At 30.4% G+C, this 22,474-nt stretch overlaps 2 protein-coding genes across 3 annotated transcripts in view; both read left to right on the top strand.

Moving 5' to 3' along the window:
• LOC125809192 (uncharacterized) overlaps positions 1-22,474 on the top strand; it is a 511,850-nt gene that overhangs the window by 308,731 nt on the left and 180,645 nt on the right. The window lies entirely within an intron of this gene.
• Positions 15,029-17,098, top strand: LOC125809179 (uncharacterized). The gene is made up of 2 exons (XM_049488837.1): positions 15,029-15,748; positions 16,372-17,098. The coding sequence occupies exons 1-2, from the start codon at positions 15,392-15,394 to the stop codon at positions 16,963-16,965; spliced, it is 951 nt and encodes a 316-aa protein (XP_049344794.1). The 5' UTR covers positions 15,029-15,391; the 3' UTR covers positions 16,966-17,098.

Consider the following 22,474-nt stretch of genomic DNA (forward strand, 5'->3'; position numbering starts at 1 on the left):
TATTAAATGGTGACATCATAATCTTTAAGTAACTCCATCCACCTTCTGTGTCTCAAATTCAGATCTTTTTGAGTAAACACATACTGCAAACTACGATGATCAGTAAATACCTCACACTTAACACCATAGAGGTAATGCCGCCAGATCTTAAGAGCAAACACTACCGCTGCCAACTCCAAATCATGTGTTGGATAATTTCTCTCATGCACCTTCAATTGACGCGAGCCATAATCTATAACATTCTTATCCTGCATCAACACAGTACCCAAACCAGAATGTGAAGCATCACAATAAACAATAAAATATTTACATTCAACTGGTAATGCTAGAATAGGCGCGGTGGTTAAGAGAGTCTTGAGCTTTTGAAAGCTCTCTTCACATTTTTCAGTCCATTCAAATGGTATCTCTTTTTTGGTCAAATTAATCAAATGAGTGGCAATAAAAGCAAAGATCTTCACAAATCGACGACAATAGCTAGCAAGCCCCACAAAACTCCTAACTTCAGTCACAGAACTTGGTCGAACCCAATTCTTAATCGCCTCAATCTTTTGAGGATCTACCATTGCCCTTTCTTTCGAAACTACATTCCCCAAGAATTCAACAGAAGTCAATCAAAATTCACATTTAGAAAATTTAGCATACAACCTTTGTTTCCCAAGAACACCCAAAACAATATGAAGATGGTCGGCTTGATCCTCCTCACTTTTCGAATAGACCAAAATATCATCAATAAAGACTATGACGAAAGAATCAAGAAACAACTTGAACACCCCATTCATCAAACTCATAAAAGTTGCAGGCGCATTAGTCAAACCAAAAGACATAACTAGGAACTCATAGTGCCCATAGTGAGTTCTAAATGTCGTCTTGGGCACATCTTCAGGCCTAATTTTCAACTGATGGTAGCCAGACCTTAGATAAATCTTGGAGAAAACTGATGCACCTTGCAATTGGTCAAAAATATCATCTATTCGAGGCAAATGATACTTGTTTCGAATAGTGATCCTATTCAATTGCCAGTAATCTATTCACAATCTCATACTACCATTTTTTTTCTTAACGAACAATACTGGAGCCCCCTATGGGGAAACACTAGGACGAATAAATCATTTATCAAGAAGCTCTTGAATTTGAGTCTTAAGCTCTCTTAATTATGCTGGAGCCATGCGATATGGAGGGATAGAAATGGGACGCGTACCAGGTTCTAAATCAATGCAGAAGTCTATATCCCTATCCGGAGGTATACCAGTCAAGTCATTAGGAAACACTTCTCTAAATTCTGACACCACATGAATAGACTCAATGGATAGAGCCTCAATCTTAACATACATAATATGAGCCAAATAAGTCAAACAACCTTGCACTATCAACTTTCTTGCCCGAATGGAGGATATGATCTTAGCTTACTTAGGCTTGTACACCCCTTCCCACTCTAATTTTTCCCTCATCGAAATTTCTAAAGTTACAGACTTCGTATTACAATTAAGCACAACATAATAGGGGGACAACCAAGTCATGCCTAATATTATATCAAAATTAGTCATATCCAAAATCACCAAATCAGCCTAAGTCTGAAAACCCATAAACAAAATAGGACAAGCACGATAGTCATGGGTGACTATGACTGACTCTACTACTGGCGTAGAAACATGGATAGGGGCATCAAGTATATCACAAATCATACCAAATTCTGAGGCAAATCGTACAAATACATATGAATAAGTAGAACTCGGATCAAATAACACATTAGCCATCCGGTAACAGACAAAAATAGTGCATGTGATCACCGCGTCAGACCCTCTGCCTCATTCCTGCCCAAAAGGCATAACACTGAGCCATATTATCTTGACGAGTCACTTCCCTGCCTAGTTGCACGTTGTCCCTGCCTGCATTACCATTTCCTCTACATCCACGACATCGCTGATTACCTCCTCGCCCACATTATGGACTTCATCTACCATTATTACCATTCCTCATGGGTACCACTACACTAGACTGTTGTTGTGCAGAATCTAACACCCATGAGTGGAGACAATCTCTCCTCATATGCCCAGGTTCACCACATTTGTAACATGTACGATCAAAAGATGGTCTGTTGCCCGCTGAAGGTGCGACTCCCTGGCTTTTCTGAATTAAATTATGAGATGGAGTTCCCGAGTAATTACCAGTAGAGGCAGGCATAGCGGACTGAATTGGCTTGGCTGCAAGCGTTGGCCTCCCTGAACTTCTGAAATAAGAACCTTGAAAGTTGCTTGAATTCTTGGCCCTTTTTGCCAATGCTTTAGCTTGACCGTCTCGCCTCACCTCCTTCACTTTCTTAACATAGTTTGTCACCTCATTAAAGCTCCTCCCTGCAGAGGTCATATAACCAAATAAAACTTGCAACTCAAAATTTAGTCCCTAATAAATAGACGGATCCTCTCCTCCTCAGTAGTCACCAATTGAGCAGCACATCTAGACAAAGCATGGAACGCGGCCTCATAAGTAGCCACATACATACCACCTTTCTCCAAAACCATGAACTCATCTTTCTTGCGATCCCTCAAAGTCCTAGACACATACTTCTCTAGAAATAGAGCATTAAATTTGGTCCAAGTAAGTGGAGGTAAAGTTGAAGATCTACATTTCATATAAGCTCTCCACCACTGCTTAGCCTCACCTTGAAACTGAAAAGTCACGAACTCAATCTCATGCTGATGGACAATTCCCAACATACGAAGCCTCTCATAGCAATCTAAGATAAACTCATAAACATCCTCATTCTCAAAACCAAGAAATACAGGAGGCTTTAGCTTTAAGAACTTAGTCAACATTTCATGCTCATTAGCAGTCATAACAGAACCCAACAAAGGACGGAAGAAAACATCATTACCTCCAGTCCCACCCACCTTGGGCGCAGTGCTAGCAACATGGGGATTAGTAGGAGCTTGAGTTGCTTGAACAGAAGGAAACACTCTAGGACCAACCAACCCTTTCAAGAATGACATGATCTGTCGAGCCAACACTGGGTCTCTCAGCCTGCACCTCTTCCTCTTGTCCAACTCCTCAACATTTTCAACCTCAATATCCTCTTCTATCTCTTCATGATGTATGGGAGGGGCCTAATTTTGGGGAACATTTCCAACCGATACCCCATCTCTAGCAGGCGCCACTCTTCCTCGGCCTCTACCCCTAGCTCTTCATTTACCCCTGCCTCGACCTTGATCACTCGCTGTAGATACCAATTTGAATTGCCATATACCAATTGGAATCAAGTCATAGCACGAAAGAAGACAAGAGAAAACAAAGAGATTTTCTAAAGTCCTATAGCCTCTCGAAGAAAAGTAAAGGTGTCCTCGTACCGTTCCGCAACACTCTACTAGAACTTATTTTGGTACATCGAGATCAACGAACCTAGGCTCTGATACCAACTTTGTCACGACCCAAATCGTCGTGATTAACACCCACACTAACTCTCCGGTGGGAGAACTACTACTACAACCCAAACAAAATAACTAAACTAAAAACTAAAGCAATTAATGATACGAAAACATGAATAATAGCTAAATTGAAGTTCCCATAAACTTCAAAAAGATCTAACAACTAATAATGCGGTAAAATACACCTAGAACTTGAAAATTAATGTATCAAAACATCTAACAATGAACCAAACTCTAAACAAAAAGGGTTATAACCCCAAACTAACAACTAATCACTAATTAGAAAAGTCTAAGTCTGAAATGTGGACATTGACGAAAGTAGAACTCACGGCAGCCTAGAAGAACTTGCTCACCCTTGAATTCGAACGATGATCACTGATCTTCTAAGTGAGGTCTGTCAATAGCCGCTTAAAGATGCCCTGTACTCAACAAAGAAAGAGCAAGTGCAATATCAGTACACAACCACAGTGTACTGGTAGGATCACACGGCTATCCCACTAAGTGTAACATAAGCAAGTCAATACAACATTATAAACATGCAACATGCCGAACATATACAATATCGATTATCACATGCTCAACAATATACATTTCTAACAAGTCATTGGTCCTTTCATGGAACTCAAACCCAAACTGTTAGCATACCGGAACGTGGTACCCGATCCAATGTTATGCCGAAACGTGACAACCGATCCCATAAGTATGTGAGAATGTGGCAACTGATCCCAATTAGTATATCGGAACGCGATATTCGATCCAATCAACACACCACAATCACAATCACAAGTACATTCTCAATAATCATAAAATCAAGAAGTGATTCATGGCATATAGTTATTCATCTATCTCATTTACAATAAGTGTGATCAATAATGCAACATTCACATACATACATGTATCATAATGAAGCAAGAACAAACATACATCACACAATCATAGAATCACAACCATCTCCTACCTCGAAACAAGCTTGAAACCCTAAGAAACTTGATCCTTCCCTTTTCAGATTCGTTCCGCTTGTTCTTGGTCTACAAACAATCATAATAACATGGGAATCAATAAACAATCACTAATTACCCGAATTGCTAACATTTTTATGAACCATAGATCATACCCATGATCCCAAACACCCAAAATAGTATTTTTTTTTCACCATAGAATCTAGATCAAAACCCTCCCCCTCTCAATAATTACCCATTCTATTACGTTCTACGGATAAAAAAATGGATTCGGGGAGTTAAAAGCTTATCTTTAGACTCAAGAATGGTGGAAAACTGTCAAGAGTCGCATGGGGTTCGTCCCTTAGCTCTAAAAATCAAAAAATGCAGAATAAAGTCGTTTTGGGGTTTATTTACGATTTTAAGTCGCGTCTGGCCCGCTACAGCGGCCTTCACCCTGCTACAGCGACCCTGCCAGAGTGACCAAAACCACCGCCAAAGCAGCTTGCACGAAACAGTGAGCTATTTTAATAATTCCAAGACCCTTATTTCACAACACACCTTTAACCAATGACGATCAGAAATACCGTTCGCGCTAAGATCGATTTCGGGAGTTCTACTCACCCGAATTTTCAATTTCGTAAAGTCGTACGGATTTCTTAACGACTTATCTAACTACACATGTAATCAAAATCATAATTAAATAACCCAATTGTTACCAGATTTCCCTACACCTTAATGACTCCGATTTCGTTCAAATCTGGAGTTCTGGACTAGGTTGGAAAATTTCAAGTTACTATGAAAAAGTTTTCCGATCCAAAATTTTCCCTATTGATTTTTCTATAACGAGAAACCCGATCGTTACATTTTCTCTCAGTAATAATAATAATAATTATAATATTATCAATATATTGCAGTTGATTATAAAAACATCACTGTTCATGTCGTTCCAATGATGTCATATTAGTTCAATATTTTATTAAGGAAATTATTGTTTTTTTAAAAAGTAATTTTTTATATTTTAGAAAAATATCAAATCTTAAATAAATATAGCTATAGTAACATGTCTAAAACTTAGAGCATGTTTGACAATACTGCTAAAAATGATTTATTTTAGAAGTCTTTTCTAAATAAGTTTTCAAAAAAGTGCTTTTCAAAAATAATAATTTGTATTTGACAAATTCATTTGAAAAGCTTTTTGATAATCAATTTGTGTTTGACAAACTTATTTGAAAAGTGTTTTTGATAAGCAAGTTATGTTTGACTAATTTTATAAAAAAAAATGTTTGTGAGAGTCAAATTACGAAGAATGACAAGTATTAATGTGCTTTTAATATTACATAGAGAGAAATTATTTTAAACATCTAATACAAAAACTTTACTTAAATTTTATTTATTTAATAAAAATGTACATGTTCAAATTTTCAATCAATATTTTACACATATAGGTATTGTTGAAAAATATTAAAAAGAGGAATATTTTTGTTATTTGTTACCTATTTTTTTTTATTCAATCTTTAGCCATTATTTTTTTTTTGTTATAGTACTCTAAAGTTTTAAAAAGTTCAAATTAAAATACAATAATACGTAAATTAAGAAAAGAAAATTTTGTTATTTGTTACTTTTTTTGGGAGGGCTGAAATCTTTTAGTTGTTATTTTGTTTTAATCTCACAAAAATATTATTGTTACCTTTATTTGTAATTCTGTAAAATAATATATAAAATACAAATAATAATTTAAAACATAAAATAAAATAAAAAATATATAAAAATAAAAAATAAAATTCTTGAATTAAACTTGACCAAATTTATGAGATATGTTATTTAATTAATAATAGATATATTGATAAATTTGTATATAGGTAAGGGATATTTTAGTTTTTATATTTTAGAAACATATTAAACCTTAAATAAATATAGCTATAGTAACATGTCTAAAACTTTGAGCATGTTTGGCATTGCTGTTAAAAGCGGCTTATTTTTAGAAGCATTTTTCTACGATAGTTGTTTAGAAAAATATTTTTCAAAAAAATAATAATTGTGTTTGGCAAATTCATTTGAAAAATGCTTCTGATAAGCAATTTGTGTTTGACTAAAAAAATTTCTAAAAAAATGTTTTTGCGAGTCAAATTATGAAAAAAGCAAGTATTAATGTGCTTTTAATATTAAAATTATTTTATAGAGAGAAACTATTTTAAACATCTAATACAAAAACTTTAATTACATTTTTATTTAATTAATTAAACTGTACATTTTTAAGTTTTCAATTAATATTATACATAGATAAGTATTGTTGAAAAATATGGAAAAGAGATTTTTTTTTGTTATTTGTTACCTTTTTTTTTATTCAATCTTTAGCCATTATACTTTTTTTTTTGTTATAATATCTAAAAAAAATTAAAAAAAAAATTAAAACAAAATAATACTTAAATTAAGAAAAGAAAATTTTATTATTTGTTACCTTTTTTTTGGGAGGGCTAAATCTTTAGTTGTTTTCTTTTTTTTAATCATGCAAAAATATTAATGTTACTTCATTCTAATTCTGTAAAATATTACGTAAAATAATATATAAAATATAAATTATAAATAATAATTTAAAAAATAAAATAAAATATAAAATTTATTATATAAAAATACAAATAAAATTCTTGAAATAAACTTAACCAAATTTATGAGATATTTTAATTAATTAATAAGTGATATATTGATAAATTTGTATATATGTAAGAGATATTTTAGTCTTCAAAAAGATAATTTTTTCTCTTCTGCTTCTATTTTTTTTTTTAAAGCAAAATTTTTTAACTTTTTCCCAACACAGAAAAACTTTTTTTTCTTCTGCTTCCATTGAAAAGCAGCAGAAGCAATTTTAAGAATTTGTTAAACACTTGATTTTTCAAAAAAGGTATTTTCTTCTAAAATAAAAATAATAATATATTTTTGACCTTTCAACAACAATGCCAAACAGACTCTTAATCCCAACTATCTTTATTCGAAAATCTAAAATTTCACTTTCATAAAAAAATTAGAAAGAAAAATTACAAGATTTTTTTTTTCTTTTTGCTGATATATTTCATGATGTATATAATATTCTTTGTTATGAAACTTAAAACTAAATCAACTTTAGATTAAACAATCTAACCACTCTTTCATTGGCACCTATTATTATATTTGGAAATTAATCAATTCTTTCAATCATCCATAGTGAATGAATTATCAAGAAAAATTATTTCAACAGAAAACTTTTCAAATCAGATCTATTATTTTCTTAGGTATGATTTTGTTGACATTAACCTCCCTTGATATTTAGGATACTATACTTACTCTTTTTATTTTATTTTTTCTATTTTTTAACCTGCTTATTATTTAATTAAGAAAATTGTGATACATCTAATTTATCTTTTTTAATATATACTCGTTTGTTTTATTAATTCTGCAAACATGATCTTTTCTGAAATTTTATTTAGAACAAATAAAATGACATACTTGTCAATAGATTTTATGCACGGGTGGAGCTAAGTGGGGCTTTAGGGGCTCAGACAAATCCAATAGTTTTTTTTGTGAACTCTGTATTTGTATTAATATATGGACACAAAATTGAATGATGGTTCAACGGTAAGGAAGGGGACACGAAAATACTATCACAGTTGATATAGGTATAAATTACATTGGCCTATGCGTTAAATTTGTACTTATTCCTAAGAAAATGAAAAATAATTTGCTATAATCCATTTATAAATACGAATATAGGATCAAGGTTTTGTGATCTAAATTTTGTAATCAATATATAGACCATCTTATCTAACGTCAATTATGGAAGGTAATGATAGAGATTTAGACACTTAAATTATTGTAACTTCCTTAGTTTGAGGGCCCTTATTTGGGCAGCACCGTTATATATACATATTGAACATATCCAAAAATAATAATAATTATAACATTGTATGAATTTGGAAGTAGAGAAAAGAGGGATTAAAATTAGTATTCTCACTATACTTTGGTCTAATTTACAAAAGGAGGAAGAACATAGGAAAAAAATTCTTGTCCCTTTTGTCCTATATCCACAAAGTTGATTAAGTGATTTTATTGATACAAAGATTAAAGTTGTGTGATCGGTACCGAACACCTTAAGTGTGATCAAGTGAACCAAACTAGAGATGTCTAAATATTCCTAAATTGTGTATGCATCATGATAAATAGTTAAATACAGAGTTTCTCTGGGTATTGAATCACCTTTATAAAGGAGCGTTTTATCCTTCAATATGAGATTTTTTGAGGAGAATACAGATTTAATTAGTCTCCAATATGAATACCAGACATTAAATGAAAAACTATTTATAAAAAAAATAGAAAAAGAAATCATGATGTATGTAGCTTTAACTCAGAAGCACCTATAGACACTTATATAAACTACTAGATGCACCATATTTACAACATAGGGTCCAGTCTGGATATTGGCTAAGATTAAATAAGTTGTGTCACCATCGTGATGTATTGATAAACATGATCAAAAGAGTTAGTTATCACTTTTATAATATAATAATATGGTTCGATGAAATTTTTTATAAGATGTATATTCTTGTTATGTTTTTATATAATTGAATCGTTGTATTCTTGCTAGTAAGATAGTTTGAAAGAATACTTCTAGTAAAATTATCGTGATTGCTTGAGAGAGAATTGTGACAAGTATAGAGTGCTTATGATGTATAGAGAATAAATTGATTTGATTATAGCTAACGTAGCAAAATAAATTCTGATAATTATGGAAGTCATGATCCTAGACCTCTTTAATCTTTAACTCATTCATTTTTCATTAGTTGATAACTTTTATTGCTTTAGTATTCATTAGTTAGTTTATGTTGTGTAAGATATCATAAATATAATAAATTATAGTTGTTAATAAAATGAATAAATAAGATTAAGGTTGGGGCGTAGATATCTCGCTCTCTTTAAAGAGAGATTTAAGCCCATACACTGCGCATAAATTATAGCGATCTAACCGTATCACTCCATGATACAACAACCCAACAACGTGTACAACTCAAGCAACTCTGGATTAGTTGAAAAGTTCAAAGCTTCACAAAAGGAATGTCTTCTTCAACATATAATTATTCTCTTTTATATAGTAAATATAGTTGAAGGCTTTGGAACATTTTTTTTGTCTTAACTCTCTTTTTCACTACTATACACTACAAAATTTATTCGCACTTAACATACTTCATCTCCTACACTACACAAAGGAATATACGTCATTATTTATAGATAAAGAAGTCTTTCATGTAATCAATGCGTAGAATGTGGGGTAGTAATGTGGATAGATAAATGTGATAGATGTCACAGAAGTTATAAGAAACTATATGAGTTACAAGAAACTAATGATCATGAGAGTTGCAAGAACTAATGGTCATACAAGTTAAAAGAACTAATACTCATCTTCTACCACAATTTATACCCAGTGACATATACACTTAATATTTTATTTTAATAATAAAATACATATACACTAATATTTTTTTATAGAAATCTTATCCTTTATAATTCAGAAAATTGTTCGAATATATTTTCTTAGTGATATTGAATAGCTATAATTAGGCCTTAATTATTTAACTTCAGTTTCTTTATCCAAATATATTTTCGCTCCCGAAGTTAAGTAAATGTTCATGCGTTCCTAAGAATCCGATAGGATTTTTATAGACCATGTATTTATATAAAAATTAATTAAATAAATATAGATGTATATTAACATATGAACCCCTTAACAAAATTAATTGTGATTCGGAAGTAAAAAAGGAATCGTAAAAATATTTATATACTAACACTTCATCCTGACTTCGCCTCTGAATATATTAAGAAGAGTGAAAGGACAATCTCATCCTATGGTATAATTAGATGTGTGTGGTCTGCCCAACAAAACCCAAATGAATGGCCTTAAATAATGGACCATTGTTCTTAATTCACTTTCCAATAATATCTCAAAAGACCAACATCCTCCAAACTATAAATCCCATTCTCCAAAAACCCACGAGCACCTATTTTGTCTATTTATTAAAGTAGTATTATTATTTTTATTATTCCCAATTAAACATTACATTTATAAAAGAAAAAAGAATTAAATAATATATCAACCTCAATATACTTTGTGAAGATTTTCTGGTCCCACCCTAACCACCCTAGCTACTTCTACTCTATATCGTTTAGTCTATGCACTTATTAGCCATAAATAATTTAAATAAAGTTTTAAAGAAAAAAAATGAATTTTAACAAAAGATTCATCTATGTCATTAGTTAAAAATTTGACTCATTTATATTGTTTCAGTTAACAATAATGGCATAAAAGGTTTTTTTTTGTACGAAAATGACATAAAAATGAGCATTTTCTCAAAAGAAAATGACATAAATGAGCATTTTCTCAAAACAAAAATGACATAAATGGACCAAACTTTTAACATATGACATAAATATACATTTATTTGAGTTTTTTTCCGATCAAAAGAATAATCAAATCTTTTGTTAACGTATTCCTTTGTAAATGTAATTTCCTTTTTATTATTTTTTTCAAAAAGTTATCTTTCATAGTTACCTTATGGAGTAGTGATTAGGGTAATATTTATATAAGGTTTATTTTGATTTAAGTAATGCTTATCTAAGCGTAATATTGATATAAGTTTTTTTTTATAAAAAAATAATGATTTAAGTAATGCTTAGGTCAACTTAGTTTCTTTTTCAACAGTATAAAGTGAGAAAATATTGAGTGCTTGCTAGGTCATGGATTCGATTCATACCAACCTAGCAATATCAAATAAATTTTGAACAAATAAAAGATGGAACTAGTGTTAGGGTCGAAATAATTAGGTGTCATGCGGAAGCTAACAAAACAAACTTCGATAAATCACGAGTAAGAAGACAAACAAAAAATATACCCAAAGACACAAATATTTAACTTGGTTCGGTCAATCGGTCTACATCCACAAATGAGATGAGCAATCCACTATATAAATATGAGAGTACAAAATATAGAGAGAAATAACCTCACCCAATTCACTCGAAATAGAAAGAGGTTCACACAAGTAATATCTTATCACTTGTGCCCCACAAATTCTCCCCCTAGACAAAACTATCGAAGCCCCTAGAACTATATTGTAAATGCTATTATATTAGAAGGAACAAATTTCTATTTATATTCTGAAACTTTTTCTTATAAGAAAAAGACTAGCTAAATATGAAGACTTAAAAGGAAAACTATAATAAGAAATTCAGAACAAATACACAATAACTACTGTATCAAAAAAAAAAAAACTTTAAAAAAACTGATTGATGGGTCCCAAGGGCCAGTTAATCAAATGGACTACTTCAAACATCATGTGGGTTTGTTCATTGTAAGGTGCCAAGGGAGCAATTATACATTGTACCACCATATTAAGCTTTTAATTCAGAGAACCTAATCTTCATTACTTTTTTTTTCCATCAAATTAATTAAACTTACCAAGAAGTAAACCTTCTTTTCTTCAAAGTAATAAAATCCCCGTCAAGTGAAAATTCATTTTTGAGATTAAATTCTACTTATCAGCTTCAGAATATCGATTTTTCTAATCAGCTTTTGATTTTGCTTTTCTTAAAAAAGGTAACTAAAGCTACATCTGGCGGATCAAACAAAAAATTTAGAAGTAACATTTCTAATGCATGAATATTTTTGAAATTTCTATGACCAAAATGGTGTACTAAGTGCTTTACATGATGTACAACTTTTCATAACAAGAATCGTTTATTAAAAATAGTTATCCATTTATTTTTGAAGTGTTACATATATTCATTCTTGATTTAGTAATTCTAAAATTCCATGTCTTGATTTTTCTTTTCTTTTTTATTTCATATGCTAACATTTTCTTATTGTAGGGTCAAAAGTGGATCCATAACCTAAATTTGAGTCAATACCATCTTTAAAGTTCTTAGATTGAATTTGAACTCATCTAATTTTTAAAATGATGAGTTCTAAATCATATATTTGTTTAAACTTTAGTATTTAATTAATGAGAAAATTTTAGGCATAATAAGACGCTATGACTATAGTTTCAGTAATTGCGCTCCATAATTATAGTTTTGTTTGTTATGGAGGTTGCAATTTGTATATTTCGCTTGCCCGTTTGTAAGTTTTGCTTGCCAATATACACACAAGGTATGTATATACAAATTTATATGTGTGTGTGTGTGATTTTTTCAAAGTTAAAGACAAAATTATCCTTCTTTTTAATAGAATGTTTAACTACTTGTAAATCCCAAATAATGACTATCTCTACTAATAAAAAGAGTTTTGGAAGATTCAAAAGAGTAATATTAACAAAAAAAATATTAATTAGTGTCTTTAAATATCTTTTTAAAGAATATATCACTCCTCAACCATTCATTTTTATTGGACTAGAGAAAGTACTCAATTAAGTTGAATTTATGTGGGATGAATTATCTTGGGAAGTTGGTGGGGTGTAGTTAATTATGCCTAAAAAGAATGAGTTTTTGCATAGTACAAGGTTACAAAGAAGACACATCATTATTTCCTAAATCCCCTTAAAAGGAACATGAAAAAGGAAAAAGAGGAATGTAAAATTTTAAGATTTTTACAAATTTCAATAGGATAGAGATTAGAGGGGAAGTAGAGGAAACAAAGTCAGCTGCTCGAGGAAGAAAAGAAGGAAAGAAGAAGCCAAACAAAGCACTAAAATCAAAAGAACTTCATTACCAATATGACCAAATCCAAGAAAGAATGAATATCAATGTGCTACATTAGTTGTTCATGGAGAAAACAATATTTTATCTGTAAAATAATACTCCCTCCGTTCCTATTTAGTTGTCCATATTTCCTCTTTAAGTTGTCCCTATTTAGTTGTACATTTTGGCAAATCAAGAAAGGACAACAAATTTTTTTCTATTATACCCTTATTTAAATAAAATTGTCATAAATAAAGTAAATAAACTTATTAACTTCCCAGCATTGATTAGTTATCTTGAGTGAATTTATTTTGGAATTATAAATTGTACTATAAGGGTAAAATTGTAACTTCACTATGCTAATCATTGTTGCCTTAATCTGTGTGTCATTTCTAAAGTGGACAATTAAATAAGGATGGAGGGAGTAATTCCCCATTATTAATTTGACAAATAATAAATAATAAAAGTAATATTACTATATTACTCTTTGAATATATGTAAGGTTTTGAAAAATAAATTAAATATTGAATAATACTTATTTAATAGCAAGGGTAAAATAGACATAAAATGGTAAATTATCTCTTGATTTTTCAAACTGAACAAGTATTGTTAGACAACTATTTTTATTATAATGGATAAATAAAAACGAACGTAAAAAGTATATATTATCCAATTATTTTAAAAGATATGTATAAGTCTTCTTAAAATATAAAATATAGAATTTATATTATTGAAAATAAAATGAATTATTTGTTACCATATGTAAAAGTAATCATGTGGTGGTTTTAAAATTCCTTATATATGTCTTCGAGTCTCTGAATGGGTTCACTGTCTATTTAGTTGCATTTTTTTAATTTTATTCCAAAACTAAAGATCCTGATCCCTCTATTGAAAGTCCATTATGTTGAGATTATCACTTATAAGTTATAGGATCAATATCAAAATTAAAATAAATTGTAAAAAGCAAAAAAAAGTAGATGCCTATTTATTGTGTATCTACTGATTCGAATGCTTGAATTTATTCACCATATCACAATTGAATATTTTACCTTTCAATTCACCATATCACAAATGAATATTTTACCTTTCAGGATCTTTTGTTACTTTTGTTTCTGCCTATCAATATGCCATCCCATCAGCTGAGATTCGTTAACCTTTTTTTTTTTTTTTATGTCATTAGTTGTAGAATATCTAGTAAGAGTTATTGTTTCAATTAATTTTAAAACACATTTATTCCGTAAAAGTTTTTGAAAATATACAAAATACATGAATGTGAATTGTAATATTCATTTTTATTTTTATTTTAGGTTATAACTTTTCTGGTAGATACATTTTTCTTTTAAATTCATGAATCCATAATAAATATAATTTAATTAAAGATCTTCTCTTTTAAAACTTTTTGTACTATAAATAGAGTTTCTTTTAGTTGAAAGACGACCACTACAAAAAAAAAACAAACTATTTTTCCTTGAAAAAATATTTGTGAGTCAAAAGGTGAAATCACCAATTCAAGAATAGAAGAGCAACATTCTGGAATGCTACTAATTTTGTGGCTTAATTAAATCCCGAAGATAAAATTGTTATTTTTTCGTTCGCTTGCTCGTGAGCGAAACTCCAATTATCTCCAAAAAACAGTATTAATGTGTCTCTAAGCCAAGCAAGTTTTATTATGAATTCCTTGTACTTTAAATTTTCTTTTTCTTCACCAATAGATATTACTTGAACTCTTATTATAGTTGATTATTTTATGTAAATGGACAAATATAATATAGTTTAAATCAAAGATTAAAGACAAACCACTAAGGCTAGCTCCCACCCTTTCCTCTCTACCCCCTACCCCATAAACATATTACTATTGTTTATATTATTATACCTATACTATCCATAGAGAGTTTTTTTTTTTTTTTTTTTAAAATTAAGATAATAAAGAGCACAAAAGAAGGGGAGGAAAAGGAAGAAATTGGAACAGAGCTAAATAAGTTCATGATAGTTTCATGTAAAGTTTTTTTCCCCTTATTTCATTCTATCACACTTTGTTTGTTTTAATAGAAAAAATTATTATTATTATTTCTTGACATAAAATAAAGTTTTTTTTTTCTTTTTTTTCTCTTTAGCTTCCTTTCTGCCCATTAAACATTGAAAATGGCAGATTAAGAATCATCATTTCCCCTCTAAAGGAAACACTCATCATTGCTCCCAACAATTTTTTTTTTTTACCTTAGAAACATAAGCTTCTAAGAAACATTCTCTTTCTTTTTCCATTCTTCAACAATATAAATATAACTCTTTTGTTAACTTTTTTTCTCCCCTCTTTCTCTCAAAGTTTTAAATTAAAAAATGGATCCTTCTTCTACAAACTCTGTTAATGGTTTCTACACTTTTTTAACAAGAGGTATTGATGATCTTGAAAGAGTTTTTCTCTCTAATAACTTCATGTCTATTCAATTCCTTCAAAGGGTACTTTCCCTTTTAAGATCTTTTCACACACAATTAACACTTCTTGTTCAAAAACTTCATTTGCCTGTTGGTGAAAAGTGGCTTGATGAATATATGGATGAAAGTTCTAAGCTTTGGGAAGTTTGTCATGTTCTTAAGACTGGCATTTCTGGATTGGAGAATTACTATTCTTCTGGTTTTAATGTCATTTCGTCTCTTGATAATCATCAACATCTTACCCCACAATTATCAAGACAGGTGGAGTATAAATTTCATTTCCCTTTCTCTTTTAAGTGGAGTTGATTTCTCGTATCGTCATTTAATTAATAGTTATTATTTCAAAAAATCACTTGAAATTCAATCAAATTAACAATTTGAGAAATCAAGACTTTTTTTTAAGAGTTGATTTTTCAAATCGTCAATTAACGAACAATTATTATCTCAAAAAATCACTTAAAATTCGAAAAAGTAACTTTCTGAGTTACATGACTATTTGAGAAATCAACCCTTTTTGTTTAGGAGTTGATTTCTCGTATCGTCAGTAGTTAATTGATAGTTATTATCTCAGAAAGTCACTTAAAATTTGAGAAAAGTAATTTTCTGAGTTAAATAGCCATTTGAGAAATCTAACACTTTTTGTTTAGGAGTTGATTTCTCATATCAGTTAATTAATAGTTATTATCTCAGAAAATCACTTAAAACTTAAAATTCGAAAAAAGTAACTTTCCATTTGAGAAATCAACATATTTTTCTAGTATTGATTTCTAGTATGGTTACTTTAACTAATAGGAGTAGTTATTATGTCTGATTTAACTTTCTGAGATAATAATTAGTATTCGTTAAGTGACCATTTTCCATGGTTTTTTTGATTTACAAAACAGGTGATTAGAGCAATAACAGGGTGTAGAAGAGAAGCAATTGGATTAGAGGAAGAAAACAGAGCATTAATGGAAACAAGAATTGAGCCACTTTCATTAAGATTTGATGAAATTGTTTCAGTAGAATCAAAGCTAAATGGATTTAATGGATTCAGAGGAGTACTTTATGCAATGAGAAATGTTAGTTCAGTCTTGCTAATGATTTTGCTTCATGGATTAGTCTATTGCTGGGCTGAATCATCTTCATCTGATTTTTCAAGATCAGAAACAGGGTGTTTGTTCTTTGGTTCAAATTTCATGATCTCAACCTCAAGATTACAACAACGAATTGGTTCTCAGATTAATCAGATGAATTCAGGGAGGCAATCGATTTTGTTGTATGAATTTAGGAGATCAAAAGCAGCCATGGATGAACTTAGAGGAGAATTGGAGAACAAATGTGAAAATGGGATTATAAGAGAAAGAGTTGAGAATTTGAAAGGGTATTTTGGGGTTTTGAAAAATGGTACTGAGAATATTATTGGACAATTAGATGATTTTTTTGATGAAATTGTCGAAGGAAGGAAGAAACTTTTGGATTTCTGCAGCCATAGATAAAATTTTAAAAAATAAAAATTAGAAGGAAAAAAAAAAGAATTACAAGTAGGGGAAAAAAATCTGTAGTTGTTGGTTGTATCTTTTGTTGGTTTTTATTTAATTTAATCTTCCTCTCTCTCTATTAATCTTTTTTCCTTTTAGGATTTCCTTGGGGTTTATTACTTTTTCTTGATGTGTAATTTTCTATGATGATGTAGTTGGTGAGCCCCGTCTTTGTTTAGACTCTTCAAAACTGTTATTGAGCGCGTGGTGCGGATCTTTCAAATATAGTGTATCTTTTAAGATCTGACATGAATATGATAATATTTTTAAAGAGTCTGAACAATTTAGAAAATTTTAAAGGAAAAGAGGATTAATGAAACATGATTTTTCTTCTTTGGAAAGGGACAAGTTTTTATTGTGTCCTATTTTTATTGATCAATAAATACACCACTTTTTTTAATGGATTTGGTGTAATTCAATTTAAATCGGTCGGAGTCGACCTATTGTCAGGGTTCATCCAAACCTCCTTCCATAGAAAAATATTATTATTTATATATGATTAAAATTAATTTTTATATATATAGTAAATGTCGAATTCTTTTTGATTAGTTCGTGTTTATTTTTTCAAATTTTGAACCATTTTATTAAAAATTCTGAATCCGTCACTTATTTTCATCATTAGTAAAATTTGAAGACACTTTCGAATAGTCACAAAAAGTAAAAAAGAAAGTGCGATGAATATTCATGAAAGGACAACAAGTAGCTGTAAGGCAGAAGAAAGAAAAGAATGGAACCTTCTTTTGTTACTCAACCAAAGGAGACAATATGGGTCACAAAAAAATAATATTTTTGAAGGTTTATTATGTAGGGAAAAAGAAAAAAATAATAATGATTCAACTCTTTAAAGTGTGATGATGGAGTGTGCTGAGTTTTGTAGTAAAAAAGGAGTAAAATGATTTGAGTAACAAGAAAATTATGAAAGTAAAAGAGAGAAAAAAATAGATTCCTGGATTTGGCCTTTAATGTCCCAAACAAGTATGTGGAGTGTCAAGTAGGGTGTACATGCCGGGTTGGTTCAAATTTTTTAAATATCAAACCAAATTATTTGTGTTGAATTTTTAAATTTATAAATCAAACCAAACCAAACCAATAAAATTATGATTTTTCAACCTCGAATTTTTTCGGATTTTTTGGTTTTTCGGATTTTTCGGTAAAGTATTCATACAAACATATAATTTACTTGTATTTCAAATATTTCTTTAGTCCTATCAAAATACAACTATTTAAGATGTTTCTTAAAAATATAACACAATAAGATATGATTAATGACACTAAAATATCCAACAAAAATAATAATAATGAAATCGCGCAAAACAAATATTGCAAATTGACAAGTCATAATGAAAATGATCATAATTTAAAAGTACTAAATCATGCTAAAATTAAGCTTAATAAGTATTAGTTACATGACTAATTATTAAAGGAAATTAAAATTAGATTATGTATTTTAATTGTCTAAATCAATGTAAAACTAAAGAACAAATATTCAATATTATTGTCATTCTTAGTGTTGAATTGATTTTCTTTTTGCATGAGTATTAATTTGATTTTGATTTAAGCTTTATTATAATTACCAACATTTGTGGACTATAATCTTTATTGGCTCATTCATAATTCAAAGTTTCAAACTTGAAATAATATATTAAAAGTAAAAACTATGAAAAAGTATAAGAAATATTTTAAAATTATATCAAAGTAAATATTTTTATATATAAAATAAAATTTTAAAATTATATATATAATGTCGGGTTGGTTTGCTCTCGGGTTGTTTTTTTTTAGTTAAAACCAAACCAACCCAAATATAGTCGATATTTTTTTTTCAAAACCAAACCAAGTCAAACCAAATCACTAGTTGGGTTTTTTTTTCGAATTAACTAGATTTGCGGTTTGATTCGGTTTTCGATTCGGTTTTGTACACCCCTAGTGTCAAGTGTTGGAAGCTTTTCTTTGATTCACTTCCCTTTTGCATGTAATGACTCTTTCAAATGTTTCTTCTCCCCCATTCTCCTATATTAAATCCTAATTCTAACTCTTTTTTTTTTTGTTTTTTTATGACAAGGAAACTCGCAGTCACTATCCATTGGGTGCACACATGATAAAACCTCCGCTCCTATGCAATAGCTCACAAACCACATAAGAATGCTAATTTTAACTCTTTAGGGCTTGTTTAGTCGGGAAATACGTTATCTCAAAATTAATTATTATTTCATCTTTAATGTGGGATACAAATAATATAACAATTTCAAAATGCTCCTTTGGTTTATTTTTACTTGTCCACTATACTATTTTGGGATGTTCAACAATTCTTGTATAGTTTATAAAATCAATGAATAATTTACCATGTTGTGTCTACTTTACCTTTACTATTAAATACTTTTCATTTTTCAATGTTTATACCACTTATATTTAATAAAGGTGATTTGGTAAGATTACTCCTATCATTTACAGCTTCTTAATCCATATATCAAGTCAATAGTGGACAACTATTGTTAGACAACGAGAGTAAGTTGTTATGTGATTTAACTGCACTCAAACATGAGATAAACTCATCCTAAATTAATTCCGAAATTATCACTCATACCAAACGATTCCTTAGTAAAATATTTTACCAACACGGTTCACTACAAACATTTTCAGTTTAGTGGTATCGAGAGGTTTCTAACATAATAGATAGAAGTTTAATTTCAGATGTATACTTTCTTTTTCATTTGTCCTAACATGAAAGGATCTAGGATATCGGATACGAGTTTTTGGGAATTCGTAATTTTTGTGTAGATTTTACATTTATATTGAGAAATTTATTAAATATATAAATATTATTTATTCAAAATTTCGTAACAAAATTAGCTCTCTTAGTTCAAGAGTAGAAATGAAACATGTTTTAAGCTTTATTGCCTTCCTCTATAAGAGTTTAAGTTCGATTGACACTTACAAAATTGAGATCATTCAGAATCCATTAAATTTTAAATCTCGAATCTGTCGATGTCTATTTTTTCTGCTATTTCAACTATTATTGTAACGGTAATTTCTTATTGTCACCATTTTTCTTCCCTTATTTTTGGGATGTTAGATATTAAAATAATGATATGAAAATATCGAAGTAGCTTTCATATCCTGCAAACTATATTTCATGTTTTTTGTCCCTTGACGGAAATTCGTGACTTGCCTCACTTTAGGGGTTTACTTAGTGAAATACTTAGTCAATTTATTAAAAGATTAACAATATCAATTATGCATAATAATCATAAGAGTCAAAGAAATATAATTTTTAAAAAAGGAATAATTGAAAATAATGAAAAATTGTCTTGCCACTGGTTTCAGCAACATATTCATTTTCTATTCTACCTTAGTTGAAGACAATTTTCTGTTCATCTAGCATGCTTAATTTATTTCAAGTACCTGTTGAAATTACACATATATATTCCAATTGGATTTGGATCTATTATTTCTAATAAGTTCTTACTTATAATCATTGTCAACTAACGTACTCTCTCAACCCTCAACCCCCCCCCCCCACCCCACCCAAAAAGAAGTCACCTATCTAGATTTAATTAAAAAAATATACAAAATGCTAATTGTATTTTGTAGATGGATATTACAAGTCTAAACGCATGTGATTGGATAACACTATTTTATTATTAATATAATTTGTAGTTGTCATGATTTGACTAATTTTATAATTATTTTTTCTCATAATACAATTTTTTTCTTTTTATTTCCCAACCCAATGTCAATGTCTGATATATTTTAGAGTCTGACTAATACAAATTCAAATATGCTTTGGAATCCAACTAACACGTCTCGAAAAATGATTCTACTTTTGAGGTAAAGAGCTTTCTATCGAGGATGTGTTTTCTAGTATGCTTTGGAACCTGACTAATACAAATTCATATTGATATTCTTTGAAATCCAACTAACACATTGAAAAAAATGATTCTACAAATAAGGATAGGATGTGTTGTCTAGTATGCTTTGAAACCTGACTAATATAAATTCATATTGATATGCTTTGAAATCCAACTAACACATCGAAAAATAATTCTATTTTTCAGATAAAGAGCTTCTTATTAAGGACGTGTAACTAAAGAGGAAAGAAAAAGGTGCAAACTTAAAATGAAATAGGCACATTGGGATTTAAGTAGAAAAGACAAAAAGATAAAGAAACCCCTCGCTTTCGATGACTTGAAACTAGCAGTCAAGCCAGCGGATAAGGGGACAAAGAATAAATACTATAAGGAACAACTTGTAGGTAACATCGTTTATGGCACTTTCCCAGGACCACGGAGTGGAACAGAAAAATAAGTAGACTGCAAATAAAAGAGTAACCCGGTGAGCTAAACATCCCACATTCACGCAGGATTCAGGGAAGGACCGTACCTCAAGGAGTGTGATATAGTCAACCTAGCTGATTTCCACGACTTGAATTTGTGACCTATAGAGTGTACGAAGACCTTTACCATGCTACAAGGATCCCCTATTGATTTAACCTATGTTGCTCGGACTCTTCAAAAATGTCAACGGGTGCGTGTCGGATTCTCCAGAAGTAGTGTATTTTTGGAGAATCCGACACGGGTGCGGCATCGAAAGTGAAGAGTCCGTGCAACTTAGGATTTAACGTGTAAAGTGTCAAAAGAAATCCTTAATTCATTTGGCAACTCATCAGTAGCAACCAGCGAGGATTGAACTGGAGAGGACCACTAAGCAAGTAAATGCACACAGTTCATAACTGGCATGGCAAGAAGGGTCAAATTGAAAGTGATGAGTGTATTAATGTGAGCAAAAAGTAGTCACATAACAGATCAAAGCGTTCATGCATTCATAATAGAGACAGACTTGAATGAATTCAACAATATGCTTCCTGTCACACCTTTGCACCTTTATCCCTAAAAATACCACTTTCGATTTATTGTGTTAGAGTAGCATCTCACATTGGTTGGGGAATGGACGGATGGTCTACTTATATGGACTTGGACAATCCTCCCCCTCATAAACTTATTTTTGGGGTTGAGTTAGGCTCAGTTATCATATCTTTACATAGTATCCCCGTTGGGGCTCTAAGTCCACTCTCAAGTTGGGTCTGGACCTAAAGGAGGTGTATGAGTGGATTAAAGTTTCGCATTGGTTGGAAAATAGGTTGATGATCTACTTTATATGGATGGGCAACCTTCCCCTCATGAGTTAGCTTTTGGAGTTGAATTGGGTTCAGGTGCCATATTTTTACATTTTGCATATAATATTTCCACACAAGTAAAATAGTATACCTCATTATGAACCCTAAGACGATAAAGATGGGCAACTCTGAGTTCTAGGACAATTACACTCCAAGAATAACAGTGAGATATAGACAAGGGAGAAAGGTTGTGCAAGGAAAGCAAACAAGGAGGTTGAACTGAACAAACTTTCAGCTCATCGTAGAAAATATCAGTATGATTTATGCATTGCATGTAAAAAGATCTTGCCAGTAGAG

Source organism: Solanum verrucosum, unplaced genomic scaffold (assembly GCF_900185275.1).
Source record: "Solanum verrucosum unplaced genomic scaffold, falcon-dt-bn FXZP01000062.1, whole genome shotgun sequence".
NCBI lineage: Eukaryota > Viridiplantae > Streptophyta > Magnoliopsida > Solanales > Solanaceae > Solanum > Solanum verrucosum.

Excerpts from the sequence above, each read along its gene's own strand:
- LOC125809179 (XM_049488837.1), top strand. The coding sequence starts at position 15,392 with ATGGATCCTTCTTCTACAAACTCTGTTAATGGTTTCTACACTTTTTTA. Across the intron at positions 15,749-16,371 it reads CCCCACAATTATCAAGACAG|GTGATTAGAGCAATAACAGG; the intron begins GTGGAGTATAAA and ends TTTACAAAACAG.